The 20,958-nt window shown below is 30.4% G+C and overlaps 1 protein-coding gene across 4 annotated transcripts in view; it reads right to left on the bottom strand.

Annotated features, from left to right (window-relative positions):
* Positions 1–20,958, bottom strand: part of LOC130669474 (uncharacterized) — a 77,052-nt gene that overhangs the window by 45,513 nt on the left and 10,581 nt on the right. For 3 of the 4 annotated variants that reach the window (XM_057472410.1, XM_057472412.1, XM_057472411.1), the window contains exons 2-3: positions 14,548–14,786; positions 102–159 (exon numbers count right to left, since the gene is read on the bottom strand). In XM_057472410.1, the coding sequence (XP_057328393.1) occupies positions 102–159; positions 14,548–14,638 (149 nt within the window). In that variant the 5' untranslated portion in view covers positions 14,639–14,786. The remainder of the gene's footprint in view (positions 1–101; positions 160–14,547; positions 14,787–20,958) is intronic. The other variant, XM_057472413.1, reaches the window with a different exon arrangement.

Raw genomic sequence — 20,958 nt, 5'->3', positions numbered from 1 at the left:
ATCATGTTTTGCTGGTTAGTAATATAAAGATAACTGCTATAGTTATTTAATGGCAGAGAAATTAGATAATTTATATGGTAAAATTTGTTGGTATGTTCGACCTGTAATGTCGAAGTCTCGGGCTCGGCGTCGACATCGCATGGCAACCACCAGGTCTACCTGCAAAAGATACACACATTTTTTTCTCCTAAATAATTTACAGCGCTCGCGTTACACGTTTATTATTTTTTTATGTCATGCTCTTCCACACGTTTAATCCAACCTCAGGGCCATTTTTATTTAAACATTTTTTATTTGCTTTGTAATTATAGTTATTGCGGTGTGACATCATTTTAATATTTTTTTGAAATTATTATTATTTACCCCAGGACAAAATGAAAAATAATTTTCGTTTTGTTTCACTTTTCTCAAAATTTTATTGATGTTCTATAAAAATCGGCAGAATAAATCTAGACCATTCTACTTAAAATTTAAACCCAAAAAAAATTTTTGAACTGTTTATTTTACCCCGTACTTTTATTAAATTTTTCCTCCTCGATTTTAATAAATAATTTAAATAAAAAAAAAAAAAATAAATATTCTGGCATATTTTTAATAGAAAAAATTTTATTTTATTCAAATTTTCGCTCCTTTTACCCCTCAGTAATAAAAATAAAAATTTAGCCCCCGCCCTCCGTGTAAAAAAAATTCGTTCCAAAAAGATTCCAAAAAAGTTCCGCACGTGGAACTTCTAAAAGTGAGACAGATTAGAACTTCGAATGGAACTTTTTTGGAACGTTAGTAATTTTGATAGTAAAAAAAAGTTTTTATGAGCAAATTTAGAGTCAAAAAAGGACGTTCTTGGAACTTTTTTGGAAGTTTTGGACTTTTATGGACTTTTTTTTTGTTCTATAAAAAATTCAAAAGTAGATTTTTGAACTATTTTGGCATGTTTCTAGAATGTCTTTAGTCTTCAAAAGATGCAAAAGTAGTGATTTTGGAAAGTTTTTGGAACGCCTTTTTGAGTCCATAAAAAAGTCAAAAGTGGTGATTCTGGAGCTTATTTGGAAAGTCCATATAAAATTCCAAAAACGTCCTTTTTTGACTCTAAATTTGCTCATAAAAACTTTTTTTTAACTATCAAAATTACTAATATTCCAAAAAAGTTCCATTCGAAGTTCTAATCTGTCTCATGTTTAGAAGTTCCACATGCGGAACTTTTTTTTAATCTTTTTGGAACGAATTTTTTTTACACGGACCCTCCAAAATTCAATTCAGGATAAAACGTTGGAGCAAAATTAATTCGCCATCGATATATCTAATAAATATCGAGTATTTTAAGCACATGGACGATAATTAAATAAGTAAGTAACTGATTTCCGGATGCAGTTCACCAGCTAACAGGTTTTGAGTCTTAGCCAGTCGCGGGCTGTTTAAAACTAAACTTCGAGTTTAATACCGTCTTCACTCCACCCCCACCCCTTTCTGACCCACTGCCAGCAAAATAAACCCAAGAGCGGCTTTAAAGTTTCTTTAACCAATCGGCTATTAATTAATTTATTTAATTAGCGAATTAAATTTTTCTCCTCAAGACTAAAAAAAAATCTTACACAATAAATTTAATCGCAGACTTTTGACAATCATCTGATTACTAAAATTAATTGAGTGAATTTTCGGGCATATTTACTGATGAGAATGAGTAAGAAAATGAAAAATCTCAGCAGTAGTTAACTGAAGACTTTCACAAAGAAAGTAAACGATGAACTAAAATAGACAGAAGGTAACAAACTCCCGAGGAACATAAGCGGTAAAATTCTTATAAATTTTATGATTATGAATAAATATTAGACTTATTATTATTATCAGCCTGAATCTTAACCTCAGTCTCGGCCTCAGAACTTACGACAAACAGCCGAACAAACTTTTATTAAACTCGGCACAGCTTAAATTGATTATTGAGACAGATTGCATTAGAGATTTAATTTTAATTCGTTTAAGTAAAACTCAACTTTATGTAAAACTTAAATAATAATAATAATAATATACAACAAAGTTTGTTATTAAATGTACAAATTACTCGTCGTTATTTCAAACTCGTGTTATTTAAGCCTACAAACGTTTTAATTGCCATAGCAATTACGCGGTTTACTCAATTATTCAATTTAATTTGAATTTCATCAGACATTCGAGTTTAAATATTTGTAATTTATTTGTCTTTATGCTCAAACATTTAATTCATCCCCTGAAAATTTTCAATTTTTTATTTATATATTTTTTTTTTTATAAATAAAAATTTTGAATTTTTCAAAAAAATTATGTAAGAGATCCCGGGAAAAAAATTCAGATCTGTTCTGATCAAATTAGATCAGCTCAGATCAAATTTGATCATAATTTATACTGAACCCAGATCAGAGTAGATCTGATTTGATTTGTTCAGATCAAACTAGATCTGATCAGATATATGACATTTTTCTTTAGGGAAAAATAGTCCAGATCCACCCTGATCAAATCTAATCAAGTCAGATCTAGTCAGATCAAAATAGATCAACATTAATTAAACGATCAATTTTTGAAGTAGATATAAATAGATCTAATTGGATCTGTACGGATCAAACCAGATCTGAGCTGATATAACTGTTTCTGGAAAAAAAGCTCAGATCTGCTCTGATTAGATTAGATCAGCTCAGATCAAATTTGATCGTAATTTATACTGAACCCAGATTATAGTAGATCTGATTCGATTTGTTCAGATCAAACTAGATCTGATCAGATACGACATTTTTCTTTAGGGAAAAACAGTCCAGATCCACCCTGATCAAATCTAATCAAGTCAGATCAACCTAGATCTAGTCAGATCAAAATAGATCAACATTGATTAAACGATCAATTTTTAAAGTAGATCTAATTGGATCTGTACGGATCAAACCAGATCTGAGCTGATCAGATTAGATCTGTACAGATTATAAAAATACATTCACCTAAATTTTGATAATTCTAAAAAGTCTATCGTAATTAAAATAAATGGCTTCAATCATATATATTTAATATTATTGTGATATATTTAATATATTTTTAGTCAGACATATCAATTTTATTAGGATAGAGATAAAAAAATATATCGATGTAGGTCTAGCGAATTAGATTAAATTTGATCTGAGCAGATCAAGAGTGTTTTTTATTTACCTTGATCTGTTTATAGATCCAAGCAGATCTATTCTGATCAGAGTAGATCTAAGTTGATCTAAACAGATCTGGCCAAAATGCAGATCTGTTCAGATCTGAAACATCAGATCTGTTCAGATCTGAAACAACAGATCTGTTCAGATTTGAAACATCAGATCTGTTCAGATCTGAAACATCAGATCTAATTTGATCTGAATAGATCTAAATTTTTTTTCTCGGCATATTAAAATTATGCTGACATAAATTTATAAAATTTTTTCGCGTTAAAAAAATATATATAAAAGCTCTGAGGGATAATTTAAAAATATCTCCGGTATCTATAATTATTTATAAGCCGGTTTATATATAAAATGACATAATATCATTTATATTTATGGACTATCGTGTAATTTAGTGTCTTGGGTACTGGTTAATTTATATATAGATGTATATGTATATATGTGAATATATAAATTGATTTATTTTGGTTTTATGTAATTTTGTGTAAATAAAATAAAATAACGAGGCTGGCAAGTTATCAGATGTAGGAGTCATCAATTAGTTGTAGCGTTACTCAACAAAATTGCTGACTATAACCCGCGTAGCCCTAAAAGTGTACGTTTGTGGGCGAATGGGTAATTAACCGATTGCTGAAAGTATCAGCTGTGTTTGCGTCACAGCTTTATCTGATTATTTCAATTATTTACCATATTCGCAGCAGACTGTTGGATAATGGAGCCTTTAATACTTTTTTATTTCGAAACTGTTGTAGCTCCTGTATAAATTATTAAAACCCGGAGGTTCAGAAAATTATAGTTTAGATTAAAATTGAGTATTGAAAGTCAGGACGTCGACTTTAAATTGTCTTTAAGTTAATAATTGTCAATATTGTCAAGCCGGCTTATGGCAGCGGCAATAAAAAGACCGCAGCTGAAGCTTAAAGATGAATTTTTTTTATCAAGATAACAGAGACGTAATTTTGGCTCTCGAAGTTCAATAATCGATTTATAAATTATGGTTTTTTTTTGCGCGATTGCTGACCCAAGAGAATTTCAGTAGCAAAACTCATTCGCGAGATTTTAATACAGTTCCCGAGTCAAAAAACTAATTTTGGTTTAGTCCTCAAAAGCCTCGATTCCTTTGATGTTTTATTTGCCGCCCAGAAAGTAACTCTAGTACTCAAAATCTGCAATGAGAACTGTGAGGTCTAGTGCGAATAATTTATCGACTTTGAATTGTAACTGAGGCCTCAAAATCCTCAACGAATAAAAAGTTATGCTTCGGACTTTGAAAAATTTTAGATAGAAAAGGGAGGGGAGAGAAAACGTCGAATGAGACTTTTGAGGTTCAAATGCGGATAAAATTATTCCTGTATGTTTTGAGTATTTTGAGGCTCAAATCCAGATTATATTCTTCTAGTTTAGTCCTCAAAGTGCTACAATGGGTCGTAACTAAACTACGATAACTTTCTATACTGTTGTCAATCTTGAAATTCTAAATTGATCCTCAAAAAACCTCATTGAGAACTTTGAGACTTAAATCCGAATTTGTTTTTTGACTCGAAATCTGATTCTTCCAAATTATAGATCAATTTTCATATCCATAGATCTTAAGATCTATTAATGTTCCCATAGACCTCAAATTTTTTTTTTACAAGATTTCAAAATTTGTTTAGAAATCAAAATTTCGATCCTTTACCATTTGACAATTTTATTTTTTCCAGCTTTGATCTAGACAGATCTCTATAGATCTTTTTTTTTGACACAACAAAAGTATCCTAAGAAGGGGACTAAACTACGAGGGGACTCAAATCCGATTTTGTTTTTTGACTTGGGATGGCAATAAAAATAATTTTGTTGGAGTGAATAAAAAAAGCGATCAAGTAGAAAAGTGAATTTCTAATCGGACATAAAAAATATTTCTTGTGACAGAATTATAATTAAAATATTTTTTATTTCAAAGGCTTAATAACTCGATCTAGAAATAAAAACATTAGTAACTTTCCAGTTTAAATTTATTTCCGCCTACTGAATAAAAATAACTAAATTACTTCCACGCAGATGATCTTAATCAACTAAACAGCAAAAAGTTCAGCGCGCTTTTTTTTTTTTTCTTTTTTGTTCTAGATAACTCGGCTCCATTGTACAGCAGCCACAATGACGAAAAAAACTCATGTTCCGTGGCATCCATGCGATTTTATATTTTTTTAGTCAGCCAAAGGATAACTGTTTTTATTATCTCGCTTTTGTTGTAACTAGCAGCGGAAAACCGCAGATCCACTGCACTAAACAATGAAACCTTTCCATTCTCCATACAGAGCACATATATATGAATATATATACACACGTATATATAGTAGGGCCATTTAATTACAACTGAAAAAATTTCTTAACTTTTTCGTGCCAATTCGGGCATTCCCGAAAACAAAGAAAATTTTTTTCCAAATTTTAAAATATATAGTAATAAATATATGAATTCGAATACTAATATAATTTTCAATAAGTTTGAAAAATAAAATAGTCAGAACATGTCGTTTTTAATTTTCAGTTAGAAAAAGAAATTTAAATTTTTATATTTTTAATATTAATTCACATATATATACATATATATCTTTTTATAAATACTAACTTTTGAACTCATGGTTCGATAGGAAATTAAAAGCCCTCTCAAATGAGTACCAACATGACATACTTATTTTCAATAATTCAACAGATGTTCATATATTTTAATTCATCAAAATGAATTAATATGTACGTCTTTTAAATTATTAAAAATAAGTATGTCATGTGGGTACTCGTTTTAACGAGCTTTCAATTTCCTTTAAGAAAATTTATATACTGATCCTTTATATTTATATATATTCCGTGATTTATGTAGTCACCAAATTAATGATAATAAATAAAAAATTAGATCCGTGCGCCGCTTCGCGCTTGAGGTGTGCAATTAGTATTAAATATTTCCGGCAGTATATATTTCAGGAACACTCCCTTACATATATAATATATCATATATTAATATGTATAGTATACTCAAGTAAAACAAAGACACTGATAGATATGTCGGAATTGTATGACAAACTAGCGATGTTACATATTGTAGTAGGTGTTAGTGTTAATACAGTGACCGCGTGATCGGTGGAAACCGTCAGACCATCACCCCACTGACCTCGAGTTTACGGTGAATTTAAATCAACCCCAACTGTTCCGTTCTATTCTATAGCCCACTCTACTCTGCTAGCTCTATATGTCCAACAATAATAATCTGAATAATGGGATTAATGTCTGTGTAAGTGTGTGTGAGTCTGAACACGCATGTGTGACTGAGTGTAGATCCATACGAGGGCGTAACCGAATGTATTTGTGGCTTGACACGTGTTTATACACTTAATTCCAATTGAAATCCCTGAACAAACATGCTATTTATTTTTTTTTCCACTTAACTCTATACCTGTAATAATAAATGTGTATATATAGAAAAGGGGGAGGGGGAAAAAGGGGTACTTCGGGACGTATTAAATTTTCGGGACTCGAATAAAGTGAAAGAAGTAGTACTTAATCAGAGAAATAGTAACCGATACATGAGTGATCGGGTACTAGTTCTCTGATCGAGTACTGGGTCTCCCCGAGTCGAAATTTAGAGCCCTCTAAAGTCGGACCTATTTCGGACTTGGAGGCTCTAAATAGAGTCTGTTTCTATGTTAAATTAGGTCCGATTTTGGTCCCTGAGGTGCTACAAATTTCCGTTTTCGGCACTTGCGGGCTCAATCTAGGACCTGATGAAAATTAAAATTAGGTCCGATTTAGGGCCTATTATTATTACGGGACTAATATTGTCGGACTTGAAGGCTCAAAATCGGACCTCTCAGTGAATGTTAGGACCTCCGGGTTCAAAGTCGGAGCTACAGGACTACAGGGCTCTAAATCGGATCTATTTAGGGCTATAGGGACCTATATAGGCTCTAAATTTCGACTCGGGTCTACCTTACGTTAAATATTTTTTTTTTTAAGATATTCAGAGTGAATGGAAAAGATTTTCAGTTGCAGTTAAAAAAAAAATTTCATTTCATGTTTTACCCCTACTTGCCCTATATATAACGAACTATTCCTTGTTAGGAGCAAATTAAAACTGCCTCCGGTCCGTTAGTTCGTTACTGAGCGTCAGCTTTAAGCTTCACGCTAAATCTACCCCTAACTGTATGCTGGGACATCAGCATTAGCATTAGCATGTATGGTCATGAATTATTTATAATTTACTCGTGGCCGTAAGATCGGTCGGTGGTCATGTTTCGAGCTCGGTTTCACGTTTCAAGTCGACGGTAACACTAGAGTTGGGAATTTTGATGACTGCTTGCATAATTTTGTGGATTCTTACCCGAGTCAAAAAAGAAATTATAGTAGTCCTCAAAAGCCTCAAACCCTTTGATGTTTTATTTGCCGCCCAGAAAGTAACTCTAGTACTCAAAATCTGCAATGAGAACTATGAGGTCTAGTGCGAATAATTTATCGACTTTAAATTGTAACTAAGGCCTCAAAATTCGAAACGAATGAAAAGTTATGTTTCGGACTTTGAAAAATTTTAGATAGAAAAGGGAGGAGAGAAAAAGTCGAATGAGACTTTTGAGGCTCAAATGCGGATAAGATTATCCCTGTATGTTTTGAGTATTTTGAGGCTCAAATCCAGATTATGTTCTTCTAGTTTAGTCCTCAAAGTGGTTAAATGGGTCGTAACTAAACTACGATAACTTTCTATACTGTTGTCAATCTCAAAATTCTAAATTGATCCTCAAAATCCTCATTAAGAACTTTGAGACTTGAATCCGAAATTTATTTTTGACTCGAAATCTGATTTTTTCAAATTATAGATCAATTTGCATATCCATAGATCTTAAGATCTATTAAAGTTCCCATAGACCTCAATTTTTTTTTTACAAGATTCCAAAATTTGTTTAAAAATCAAAATTTCGATTCTTTACCATTTGAAAATTTTATTTTTTCCAGCTTCGATCTAGATCGATCTCTATAGATCTTTTTTTTTGACACCAAACAAAATTCACTCGTTTGAAAATTCATATAAATATATGTGATATATGAAAAATTTGTATTGTTATTTTTAAATTAAATTCATTGATAAAAAACGAAGCAAAAAATTTAGCAAGGAGATTTTTAAATTGAGTAATACCTGATTGTTTAATAAAATATTTAACTTATAATTGATTGCTTAGAGTTCAAACGAAAGTAATTACAGCTTTTACATGATTTTTTGCTGGCGAGGGTTGAAGAGAAATTTAATTAGCTTCTGAATAAGTCCCGAGGCATTATCATGTCAAAGAACATGTTGTAAAAAATTAAAAAAACGAAAATAACAAACTATTAATTCCCGGATCTCTGGCTTTTTGTTGTACTTTGCGCTCCGTTTTATTTTCGATTAACCTGAGTAAATTGAATTTTTGATGAATATGCTTTTTTTAATAAATTTCAATCTCACGAGTTTAAATAAATGGTGCAGGCCAATAACTATTGCATTAAGCGCAATAGATAAAATGAAGTGACTGTCAAATATCCGAGGTAAAATTAAATCGATATGCGTTATATCACTAAACGATTGCAATTATCCTCATTATTTTATGTTCAATTATTCATTTTGATTTGCGCCATTATTTTTTTTTACTCTCATAAAATTATTTTTTTTTTTACGCGAAAATATGAAAAAATTTTTTATTCCTTTGATATCAAATTGCGGGGAATCTATTGAAGATACAACAAAAATGCACATGAACAATTTTGTAGGAAATTTAATTTCCTACAAAAAAGATATCTATAAATTTTTTTGAAATTTTGATAGTTTAGAAGTTATTTCCATTTGAAGACCAGCGAAATTTTTTTTTTACTTCAGTACAAGAATTTTACATATTTATGATTAAAATTCAATTCACGTCTTAACTGTCAGAGTTACGAAAAAATGTCTTAGTACTTTTTTATAGGAAATTTAATTTTCTACAAGATTGTTGGTATGCATTTTTGTCGCATCTTGAATACTTTCCACGTAATTTTAATTCAAAGTACTGGAGAAATAAAATCACTAATTTCGGTCTCAAGAGAGGAAATAATTCAGTAAAATTTTATTTGCTTCCATTTTAAATAATTTATTATTATATTTAATGAAATACTATTACATAAATAGTAATTTATACTGTTACGATAAATTTTAATTAAAACTTTAATATTTATTTTGCATGTAAGCTTAAAATGAAACTTAAAATAAAATTTACTCAGTGGAAAATTGACACAAGTTTTCATCTTTTTTTTTTTATTATTAAAAGAAAAAAAATAATAAATGTAGTAAAGTATAAATGAGGTAAAAAGAAGACGGAGGAAGAAGAACTGACGGAATAAAATTACGAATAAAAACCTTTTAATAAAAAATACAAGTTTAAATAAATAATGAGGTCACTTAATATTTTTTTACCTTCAGTGGACGAAGAAAAATATCTGGTGGTAAGTATTTTCATTAGTGTATTTATGCATAGAAAATTTTCATTTTTCCCATCAACTTTTCTAATTCATTTTTTTTTTATTTCCAGTTATTAAATTTTTTTCTAATAACTGCTGACATTATCGATAAATTAGCAATTTAAAAAGTTTTAGTTGTCCATAAAAACAAACTGAATGAAATAAAGAACTTTGTTTACTTCGCATATTTCAATGTAAAAAAAAAGTCATTTATTTTACTTTGATAGCAAATTTTCATTTTTTTCTTTTAATTTGTGAGAAAACTTTCCACCAGTCGCTCTAGTTTCTAAGTTATTATTTCTCTCTTATTTTTTGTCATTACTCGGTTGAAAAAAAAATTTAAGGAAAGAAATGAAGTAAAAAAAAATAGAATTTTGATATTTTAAACGTAATTTCGATATTTTATGTAAAAAATGAGATAATTGAACTTTGAAGGTGATCATTCGAAAAGAAATTTTATTTCCATCAATTTTTGACTCATTAAAATTTAGCGTAGGACTGATGTTTGAAAAGTTATGGCTGTTTCCAAATTTTGGAATTGGAAAACTATATGAATTATATATGACACTTTAAATGACTATAACTCTTTAATTTTCGATCTTACGACATTGTTTGTCAGAACAAAAGTTATAGGAAATTGAATTTCCGTCAATTTTTGTCTCATTAAAAATTAGCGTATGACTAATATTTAAGAAGTTATGACGGTTTCCAAATTTTGGAATTGGAAAAATATTCACATTATTTATGACACTTTAAATGACTATAACTCTTTAATTTTAGATCTTACGACATTTTTTGTCAGAACAAAAGTTATAGGAAATTGAATTTCCGTTAATTTTTGTGTCGTTAAAAATTAGTGTATGACTAATATTTAAGAAGTTATGACGGTTTTCAAATTTTGGAATTGGAAAAATATTTAAATTATATATGACACTTTAAATGACTATAACTCTTTAATTTTCGATCTTACGACATTTTTTATAAGCACAAAAGTTGTAAGAAATTTGATTTCCAGAAATTTTTGTTTCATTGAAAAATTCCGTAGGATAAGTTTTGAAAAAGTTACAGCCATTTGAAAAATTTGGAAAGAATAATTAGATATCAAAATTATGAAACTGTCAAAATACAAAATTTCGGAATTAAAAACCCAAAAAATCCTAGATCCTGCATAAATCCATTGATTTCAAAGCCAATAAAGAATTTGAAAATCGTAAGCTTAATTTTTTTTTCAAAGTATCCAAAATTTATCGATTTTCAATTTTTTTTTTGAACTCAAAATTAAAATTCACCGATTTCAAAATCTTTCAATAATTCTTATTATCCGACTTGTTAAATTTCAAAAAAACTGAATAAATTATTAATTTACTCACTCGAGTAAATACTGATAAGAACTTGAAGTAAAACTAGATAATCGACAAAAGTTAAAAAAAAAAAATAGTCCGTTAACTACTTGAAACATCTATAAAATAGTAAACAGCAGTAAATGGAGCGACGGTAAGCCGTTAACTTGAATAATCAGCAACAAGAGACACAAGTGGATTTTATTCAGATGAATCGATCGATCTATCGAGTGAGCGCACAGGAGACCGAGCGAGTCGAGTATAAAATGAGAGCATTCAGTTCTCTTACAAAAGAACAGAAATAAAAGTGGATCGGGACTTTAATTACTCGACGATAGCATCAGCGGGAAAATTCACCGCCCACTTTTATGCCTCTCCGTAACTCACTGATGCACTCATTTATTTATATTTTATATTTTCCTTCCACCAAACTCCGACTACTCAACTATTTATTAATTTCCTCTGCGTAACTCGATCACCTGTCGAGTCGCGGTTGTTATTTTCAGTTAATTTATCTGACGTGATATAAAACTTTTCGAAAATATAAAGGGCCGGGGAGATTGTGGGCGCCATAGACTCGAGAGTGGGTGAGTGCGTTACGTGGGAATTAAATTAGTGGCCGAGTGATGAGGCAGCAAACAACCCGTCTAATGGATACACTACAATGTCGTTACGCAAATGTGTCTGCAGCCCGAAACCGAAAGTAGAGTAGAGTACACACTACTCAGGAAAGTGATATGAGTAGTAGGGCGAGGGCGTTAGAGTACGCCAACTCATTTAAAACTCCTCTACATTTTTTTTTTTTTCACTCAGTATACATGCACATTTCTGGTGCTTTTTTCCTCTTACAGTTTTTTTTTTTCCAAACACTTAGAATATTAAAAAAAATTTTTTTCCACTGTGATATTTTTTTCATTGAGTCTCGCAGGTGTGACCGCGGAAAATGCGAAAATCGAGCGAAAATTTATCTCTTTGGAGGTAAATATCTCAGGTCTGTGCATTTCCTTGGGAATCAACTGAAAAAAATTTTCAATTTTTAATTCAGGGAAAATTTCGGGGCCTTAAGGAAAAACAAATTCGAAAAATTTGAGATTTATGATTATGTGAATTTTGACAGATATGTGGTAAGAAAAATCTAGTGAAAGGAGTGAATAGTCTGGGAAAATGGAAAATTTGTAATTTAAAATGAATTTTCCGAATTTTCAGGGAAAATTTCGGGGCCTTAAGGAAAAACAAATTCGAAAAATTTGAGATTTATGATTATGTGAATTTTGACAGATAGGTGGTAAGGAAAATCTAGTGAAAGGAGTGAATAGTCGGGAAAAATGGAAAATTTATATTTCAAAATGAATTTTCCGAATTTTCAGGAAAAATTTCGATTTTGTAAAGTTTTAAATTAAAATTTCAGCGGAATTATCACAGATACGTAAAAAATTAATGAGACCAATTTTGTGGGAAATTGAATTTTCTACAGAAAAGTTCTGAACACTTTTCCGCTAAAGTTAATACTTCCCTAGGATTCTGTGTAATAAATTATTTGGAAACAAATCGATACCTGAATAATTTATTTTAAAAAATTTCTCAACTTCACCAGCTTCAAATAAATGTTTAAAATATTTCTTACATGCGCAGTGTAAGTTAAAAAAAATAATGCAATTAGTAATTACCAATTAGTAATATACTAAAGCGAAAAACAAAGGGCGGAAAAGTCTTCCAGGTCACGATCAAACTGAGGACTGGAGCGTCGGAAATTATTAATGTTGATGGAAAATGCAGAGAAACTTTTCCTCGACAAGTAAAGTGCATGTATGGTAAAATGTTATAACAGATGAAAGTGGAGCGGGCGTATGACCTCAAGCAACTTCCGATTAAAACAGTTATTGTACAATTTATATGAATGTATGACAGCAGTATGATGTCTTTCCAGGCATACCAGCGAGCTTACATGCTCTTGTTTCTATTTGCCTTCAGAGTTTAAGTGCTTTCTCTATGACACATCTACCGCTCTGGTATTTAGATACACAATGTATGTGTGTGTATATATATGTTGGTTTGCGACATGTAGAATGTATGTGTAGACTTGATGAATTTAGCTCGCTAAATAATTAGATTGTTGGTAAATTACTCCAGAATATATTAACGTTTATGAACTGACACATCTACTACCCAGCATCGGTATCATCAGTGAACGTCATTCACCGGTTGTTAATGGCTACATATGTATACATGTGTATGTACATGTATGTCGAGGGTACGCAGATGGAAACTATATTTAATGTTAATTATATCAATAGAATATCTAATTTATTTACTAACTTGATTTAAATTTCAATTTAGTTATTATTATTATTGTTATTATTATTAATATTTTTCACTCATGCGCGCCATTTTTTAAATTTTTAATATTTTCAAGGATTAGTGGAAAATTTTTTTAAGAAATTCATTGAAGGTCTCAATGTACGATAGTGTAAGTCCTATTTCCGGTAGAAAATTTTTAAAAAATCTATTGAAAATGGTCTGGACAGAAAAAAATAATTTCTGGGTGCAAAAATTTTTTTGTATTATAAATTGAACAAAAAAATTTTCTTGGGACGAGAAAAAATTTGTTGACTCAAAAAGTTTTTTCTTGCTCTGAGAAAATTCATTCTCGCCGTAAGAAAATTTCTGTTTTCAATTCATAATGAAAAAAATTTCTTGGGCTGGGAAAAAATTTTCTTGGGACGAGAAAAAATTTATTGACTCAAAAAGTTTTTTCTTGCTCTGAGAAAATTCATTCTCGCCGTAAGAAAATTTCTGTTTTCAATTGATAATGAAAAAAATTTCTTGGGCTGGGAAAAAATTTTCTTGGGATGAGTAAAAAATTCTTGTGCCAAGAAATTCTTTTTTTCTGTGTAGGGTCAAAATGGCACTCGAGGTCTCATTCGAAGGTCAATTCCGAATTCACTTTCTCGAAGTTCCGGTTTTAAAAAAATTTTTTATTCACTCTGTGAGTATTAAATACTCGGAAAATTTTTGTATTGTAGAAATTTTCTAATTTTGTCGTGGCCCCGCGTTATTTTATTTAATTGATAAGTTTTTGTTTACTCTGCTAAGTAAATTTTTTTTTAGCACGAAAATTTCCTGAAAAAAAAAATTAACAAGAGTTCAAAATAATAAACAAATTTTATTTCCCACTGACCCGATTTATCAAAAAAAAAAATAATTATATTTCAACAAAAAATATTATTCTCAATGACATGAAAAATATATGACATGGAATACGTGACAAAAAAATGGTAGCAGATAAAAAATAAAACTTTGTTATTATTTATTATCGTCGCCATCATTTAAATAAAAAAAATATAAATTCATGCATAAAAATAAATAAAAAGCTAATTACTGACGGATAGTAAGCAAAATTTGTCGGGTTTTAAATAAAAATGAATTACGTGAGTCATATAAATTTGCGGGAGCGTGGGGTGGGCTGGGGGTGATTGATATAAAATATGAGAATACACATATGAATGTATGTGTTGTATATGTTGTATGGATATTTAAATATGGAAGTACTGACGTACCTGGGAATCCGCGAGTCGGCGAGTCGACATCCAAAGAGCTCGCACCGCCTCCCTCGCTCAGTAGGATCCCGGAATCGAAAGAAGACGACATTGATCGTTTTTGTTTACCACCTCCACGTCCTCCTCATCTACCGCCTCCTCCTCATTCACTCCGGCTTCTCGATCTTTCACTATGATGACTCACTTCGATCTTTTTTATATCCTGTTACTTTATTTTTCTTATTTCTTACCAGTAGATGCTAAACACGTTAAAATTAACACTTTTATGTTAGTCTTTGCCAAACATATCACAAATGTTCTATTATTTTGCGTCTAAAGCCTAGATCAATGCGTTAGCTACTAACCTAGAAGCACTATTTATTGAAAAATCTAAAAATAATAAATTGTGCATAAGAATTTCAATAAAAAAAGCTTTTTTTTATTGGTTTTGATGGAGAAAATTTTTTTATGAAAAATGACCAAGATTTCCTTAAACTCCATACGATTCCCTGTAAAATGAGTACCCACAACGATATATTACGAAAAAAAAATTTTTCTAATTATTTTGGTAATTATTTTGATAATTATTTTGAACTTGAAATCAACTTTGTCAAAATATATTGATGTGGGTACTCATTCTACTCGTCATTGCGACTCCAAACAGCGGAGACAGTAATTTTGAAAAAATAATTAATTTTTTAATAATAATACCAATTTTCATGGCTTGAATTTTTTTTTTTTAAACATAGTGATGTGGGTACTCAAACAAGAGGAAATTTCATTACTGATAAAATGATGTATATGATTATGTACAGTGTTTGCAGTTTCGCTATGATTATTTGTATCGCTTAATTAGTCTAAGAAGCTTTATTATTAATTATCAATAGTAATTAGAAGATAGCAAATGAAATTTAAAAAAAGCTGATTAAAATATTTCTAAAGCCAATAAATCTGTAACCACTATTCAAATTAAATTTTTTTACACCCCCTCCATATTATGGTCAGCCAATAACTGAAGAATTATTAATATAAAATATCAATAAAAAAAAAAAAAATGTATAACAATAAAAATAAGCAGTGAAATTTAGCCACTAAAATTTTCCGATGGATAAAGTTATGCTTGTGCATATCGACTTTTAACCTGCGCTCTATAGACGACAAGTTTACTTGATAAATATTTGCCCTCATCATCATATCCGGTGTGGTTTTACTTCCACAACTCTCATCATACGACGGTTCCCTGCGTTATGGTTTATACACTTTATCCATTATGATATTATCAATATGAAACATCAGTAACGGTTGATTTGTTGTAAGTGAGAGAGTAAGAGCGATATATATAGAAATATATATAGAGAGAGAGGGCGAATTGAGGACTGAGTCAATATTGCAAATTAATTCACTTCACTATATCGAAATGTATGTATTAGTAATTATATAGAGGAATTAATAATTTTAGTGGGTCAATATATAAAATTATCATTATCATAATTATATAATTATTTTTATAGTTAATAATTAATATAAATTAATAATTTGAAATTCTGGAAAACACAATATTCCTTTAATGAGTAACTATATGCAATAATTACATTGCTAATGAGATCATTTCAACAGAAATTCGATGCCCTACATTTTTGGTCCTCATTAAAAATATCCCAGGATCAATATTTTCAAAGATATGACCACTTAATATATCAGAAAAATAGTTTGATATTTTTTGAAAAGTTTTCAAATTTTTTAAACGGCTGTAACTTCCAAACAATGCATTTTATGAAATTTTTTAATGAGACAAAAGTTGTAGGAAATTAAATTTCCTATAAATTTGATCTCCGCAAAAAATACTCTAGGGTCAAAAGTTTGGAAAATACAGCCGTTTGAAATTCAAAAAAATAATAATTATATATGTTTCCAAATTCAAAATTATTCAGAGCGCGGTAGTTTTTAAACTAATGGACCCACGCGAATTTTCAATGGGAGAAAAGTCATAGGAAATTGGATTTCCTGTTCGACGATATGCGATAACATGTTTAAAAGGTCATAAGTTAGTGAGAATTAGCAATAAATTATATGATGATTGCGATCATTATTTTCATTTCATCGTAAAAAAGTAGACAATTTTTTTTTTTTGTATAGAGCAATAAAAAGTGAATTAAAAGCGATATATTCCAACGTGCCGTTGCGAATATCAATAGAACGCATCTACTCGGAATGTTTGCTAAACATTAATACGACAGAATATTTCATATTAGACAGCTACCCATATGCGATATCATATATATTCTATTTATTGAATACATAAAAGGACGACGATACACGCAATATCGTAGTGATAATAATGCAAACATATATATCAGGTTAGGAATCTATTTCATTCCCCGTATATCGTTCACATTCGATCCGACTGTGCGGTTTTAGTTGAATTCTCTCGCAGGTGGGGCCAGAGAATGATCGTATGACCTGATTTGTAAATTGAATTTTTTTTTATCTTCAATGTATGAATTGCTTTTTTTTTTAATTTTTTCAAGGCCAATTTTCACAAAAAAGCCAATAGATATCGATGAAAAAATTTCTCCCATCGCCTGGGGGGAAAAAATTTAGATAAATTTTTTTCAAGGCCTCGAAATCGCTTTTAAAATTTTTAATTCTCATATTCATAAACACAGAGGGAAAAACGGACATTATTTTCCACACGGAAAATTTCTTTTTCTTTAAAAATTGTCAATTACCGCTTAGAAAAGACTGAGGGTGGGGAGGGAGGGGGGAGTGACCAGCTCAGACTGGACGAGTAATTGAAAATTTTTAATACATTTTCTTTTACTGAAAATTCTATTTCAGCCACAACGGATCAAAAAATTTCCCTATTTTTTTTTTCAAAACCGTACACTGTAAAAAATCACTGGGGTAAGTCGAAGGGGTGTTAAATTTTGACCCCAAAAGCGGTGTAAGTATTCTTTACCGGTGTTAAAAGAAATTTTCCGGTGTTAAAATATTTTACTTTGGGAATGCGTGCATATGTGTGAGTGTGTGCGCTCGTGAGTTTGATTGTGTGTGTGCGTGTGTGCATGTTTGAGTGTGCGTGTGTGTGTCAAGATATTTTTTGCGTTTTATAAGCTTCCCATAGCTAATACTCTGAGCGGCCGCAGTTTACACCGGTTTAACACCTTCGAATTACGCCTCCTACACCGGTGTAATTTAATTTTAACACCGGGCGGAGTTAAAATGAGTCCATTTTTAACACCGTTTTTTTGACAGTGTAATTAAGGACAATGAGAAAAAAAAATCGAATAGAAAATTTTTTATAATTACTCGAGTCATAAAAAAAAAGTAAAATTTCCTTTCTGACCATTTCCCTCAATAAATTTTTCTCTCCGAAAAAATAAAAATAAATTGTTTTGTAAATAATAAATTGAAAGGTATCGCAATATTACCATAAATAATTAAATTACTTTAGTAAGTGAATTACAAGTAAAATAATGTTGAAAGCCATCTTGATAATTAAATAATTTTAATATCGAACTACAGGGAAACCGAGAAGCCGAGGTTGTGCTCGAATGTAAATGGGTTAGAAGGAAAAAGTACTTCGGATTCAGTAACGCAAATGGAAATCGATCGTCATTTCGATGAGCGTCGAGTAAAGTAAGAATATTGCGAGAACCAGAACCAGAACCAGAACCAGAACCATCGGCTGAGGCTGAGGCTGAGGCTGAAAACGAGAGAAGAAAAGGAAGAGGCTGAACAGAAAAAGTATCCGCTTAAACTCACGCCTAACACCCTTTCCGCTTTTCCAGCAGCTTTAAACTGCTTTTCCGAGTTTCGTGTGTACTCACGATTCTCCCGAGAATAACCGAGTAGTAGAAGTAATCGTACTGGCAAACTGATCCCACATAAGAGCGCATTGTGTGCCGCTGAATCTCGAAGAAATTCGACATCGCCTGTTGATAAAAAAAAAATCCCACGAGATTCTTCGCTAGTCTTTTTTTATCACAAACTTGTACACTTGTGCACTTATTTTTAGACAACCATTTTTTTTATCCTCATTTTTTTATTCATCCACACAAAAGTTTTATTTATGCATGCGATTTTTTTCGCAATTTGCTCGACCAAAAAAAAACGATATTTTAAAATTATTTTTTTTTTTTTTTCTGTTTATTGGAAAAAGCTTTTAATTTCAATGTATAGGAATTTTTCTCATTCAATTCCATATTTGTTTCCCTTTTTTTTTTTTTTTATTGAAGACTTAAATAACTGGAAAAATTAAAAAAAAAAAAATGTGAAAAATGGAAACGAGGATTTAAAAAAATTACAATGTAATAAATTTTGAAAAAAAAAATTGTGGGTCGAAAACTATCATGACAATTTAAATTAATGAAAGAAAAATTGCGCGAACTCTGTCGTGTTGATGTAAAAACTTAAAATAAAATACTTTGACAAAATGAATAAATTGTCCGAACAAAAGCACTAAATCGCGATTGTAATACCAGAGTAAACAATAGAAACAGCGAGAGAATAGGAGCGTATAGTGTTTCAGTAGCCAGATAAAAGTCGACAATATCGGCCCTCGGAACATTCCGCGATATCAAAAGCGCTGTGCCGGCCAAAGTCCAGGCTTTTAAGCTCCATCGATTTTGTATGGAAGACTGTCCGGCGAGTATCAGTCGTGACCATATACGCAGAAAACCCATGCCTCGAAATAATTTTGTTTTATTCAGTCTTGGCCTCCTGATGTTTTTATAGCCGTCGGCTAATGCGGCAAACACGTCGGCACCCTCGCGTCCTTGTTTTGCTCCAGGCCGTTCGTAGACCGGCGTAAGGATTTTTATACACGCGTAAGATTCTAGGCCAAGTAAATACCCAGCAAAATACTCTCCTACCACAATTGTTTAACTGAGGGTAAATTTACTACGATCCTCTACTCATATTTTTTTTTTTTTGTACGTCGACTTACATTAAGGGTCTTATATAAAAGGATCTTCATGAAATATACAAAGAAATTTTTATTCATTTAGTTTCTTTTTCAAGCGTGGCCCGTTTTACCTCAAAGTCAAGTTTTTCCAGTTTTCATAAAAATAATATGATCCTGCAGCTAGTAGACAATTTAAAATTTTTGTTTTTTTTTTGAACAATTAAATTTGACGAAAAAAAAAAATTAAAAATATGCACATGTAGAAAATTTAAAAGACTACAAGTGCAATTTTTTGAAATTTTTTTTTTTTCATAATTTATCGTTTTTTAAAAAATCCAAAAAATATTTTGATACTAAAGTTGGCGATTAAAAATTTTTGAACTTTTTTTTTCAACAAATACATGAAAAAAAAAAAAAAAAAAAATGCACATGTAGAAAATTAAAAAATCTATCAGTGCAATTTTTCAAAATATTTTTTTTTCATAATTTATCGTTTTTTAAAAAATCCAAAAATTACTATGATACTAAAGTTAGCGATTGAAAATTTTCGAATTTTTTTTTTTTCAACAAATACATGAAAAAAACAAAAATAAAAAAAAATGCACATGTAGAAAATTAAAAAATCTATAAGTGCAATTTTTCAAAATATTTTTTTTTTTTATAATTAATCGTTTTTCTAAGAACGGGAACTAAAAGTTTTTTAAACAAAGATCAATTTTTATTGTTTCAAAATTTATGTCTCATTTTGCCCCGGACATTTACTAAAAATATGGTATCTTATTTTACCCCACTACTTAATATATAAATATGTATAAGTATATATATGTATAACAAAACGTTATGTGAGATTACATTTATAAAACTACTCGTGAATTTAATCTCTCACGTTTCCTACGTATGCGCGTCAAGAATAACTTAGAGAATTTATCTCCAGCTTTTAAATCCACATGTTACATCTTTTCGAAATTATATTTTATAAGTGGATGAGATTTTTTTTTTATACGCAATAAAAAATTTTATTTTACAGTGTAATGAATACGTGATACATTTAACAAAATTTAACCGTAAAATATTTATAAGCGAATTTTCCGGCGGTTCGTCGAAACGCGGCGGAAATATTTTTTTTTTATGATGTAAAAAAAAAATGTTTTATTGCGAGGTAAAAAAAAATAAATTGGGTTATTGTTAATAATATTTCCGCGATTTTTACCAAACAATGCGATTATTTTTTAATGGAATAGTTTTCAGAGTTGGACTATTTAACTAAAAGCTCAACAATCTGGAGTCACGATAATGCGCTTTGAATTATAGTAACATGTGCATGTAACCGTAGGTAATGTATTTAAGTGAAGATGAATAATAAACCGTAGGTTTACTTGTTATTTGCAGAGAGAGGAGAATTCAAGAGGTTTTGCGTGGGTGTTTCTAGATCGAGATTGAAATCGCATAGAAATGCGTTGGTGTTAGGATTTAATAATTCCAGCTGAAGTAATTGCTGGAATTTACTCTGAGGAAATGAGCAGCAG

The sequence above is a fragment of the Microplitis mediator genome, chromosome 6 (genome assembly GCF_029852145.1).
Source record: "Microplitis mediator isolate UGA2020A chromosome 6, iyMicMedi2.1, whole genome shotgun sequence".
NCBI lineage: Eukaryota > Metazoa > Arthropoda > Insecta > Hymenoptera > Braconidae > Microplitis > Microplitis mediator.
Note: the sequence above shows the minus strand (reverse complement) of the source record. Positions and strands in the feature narration are given on the sequence as shown.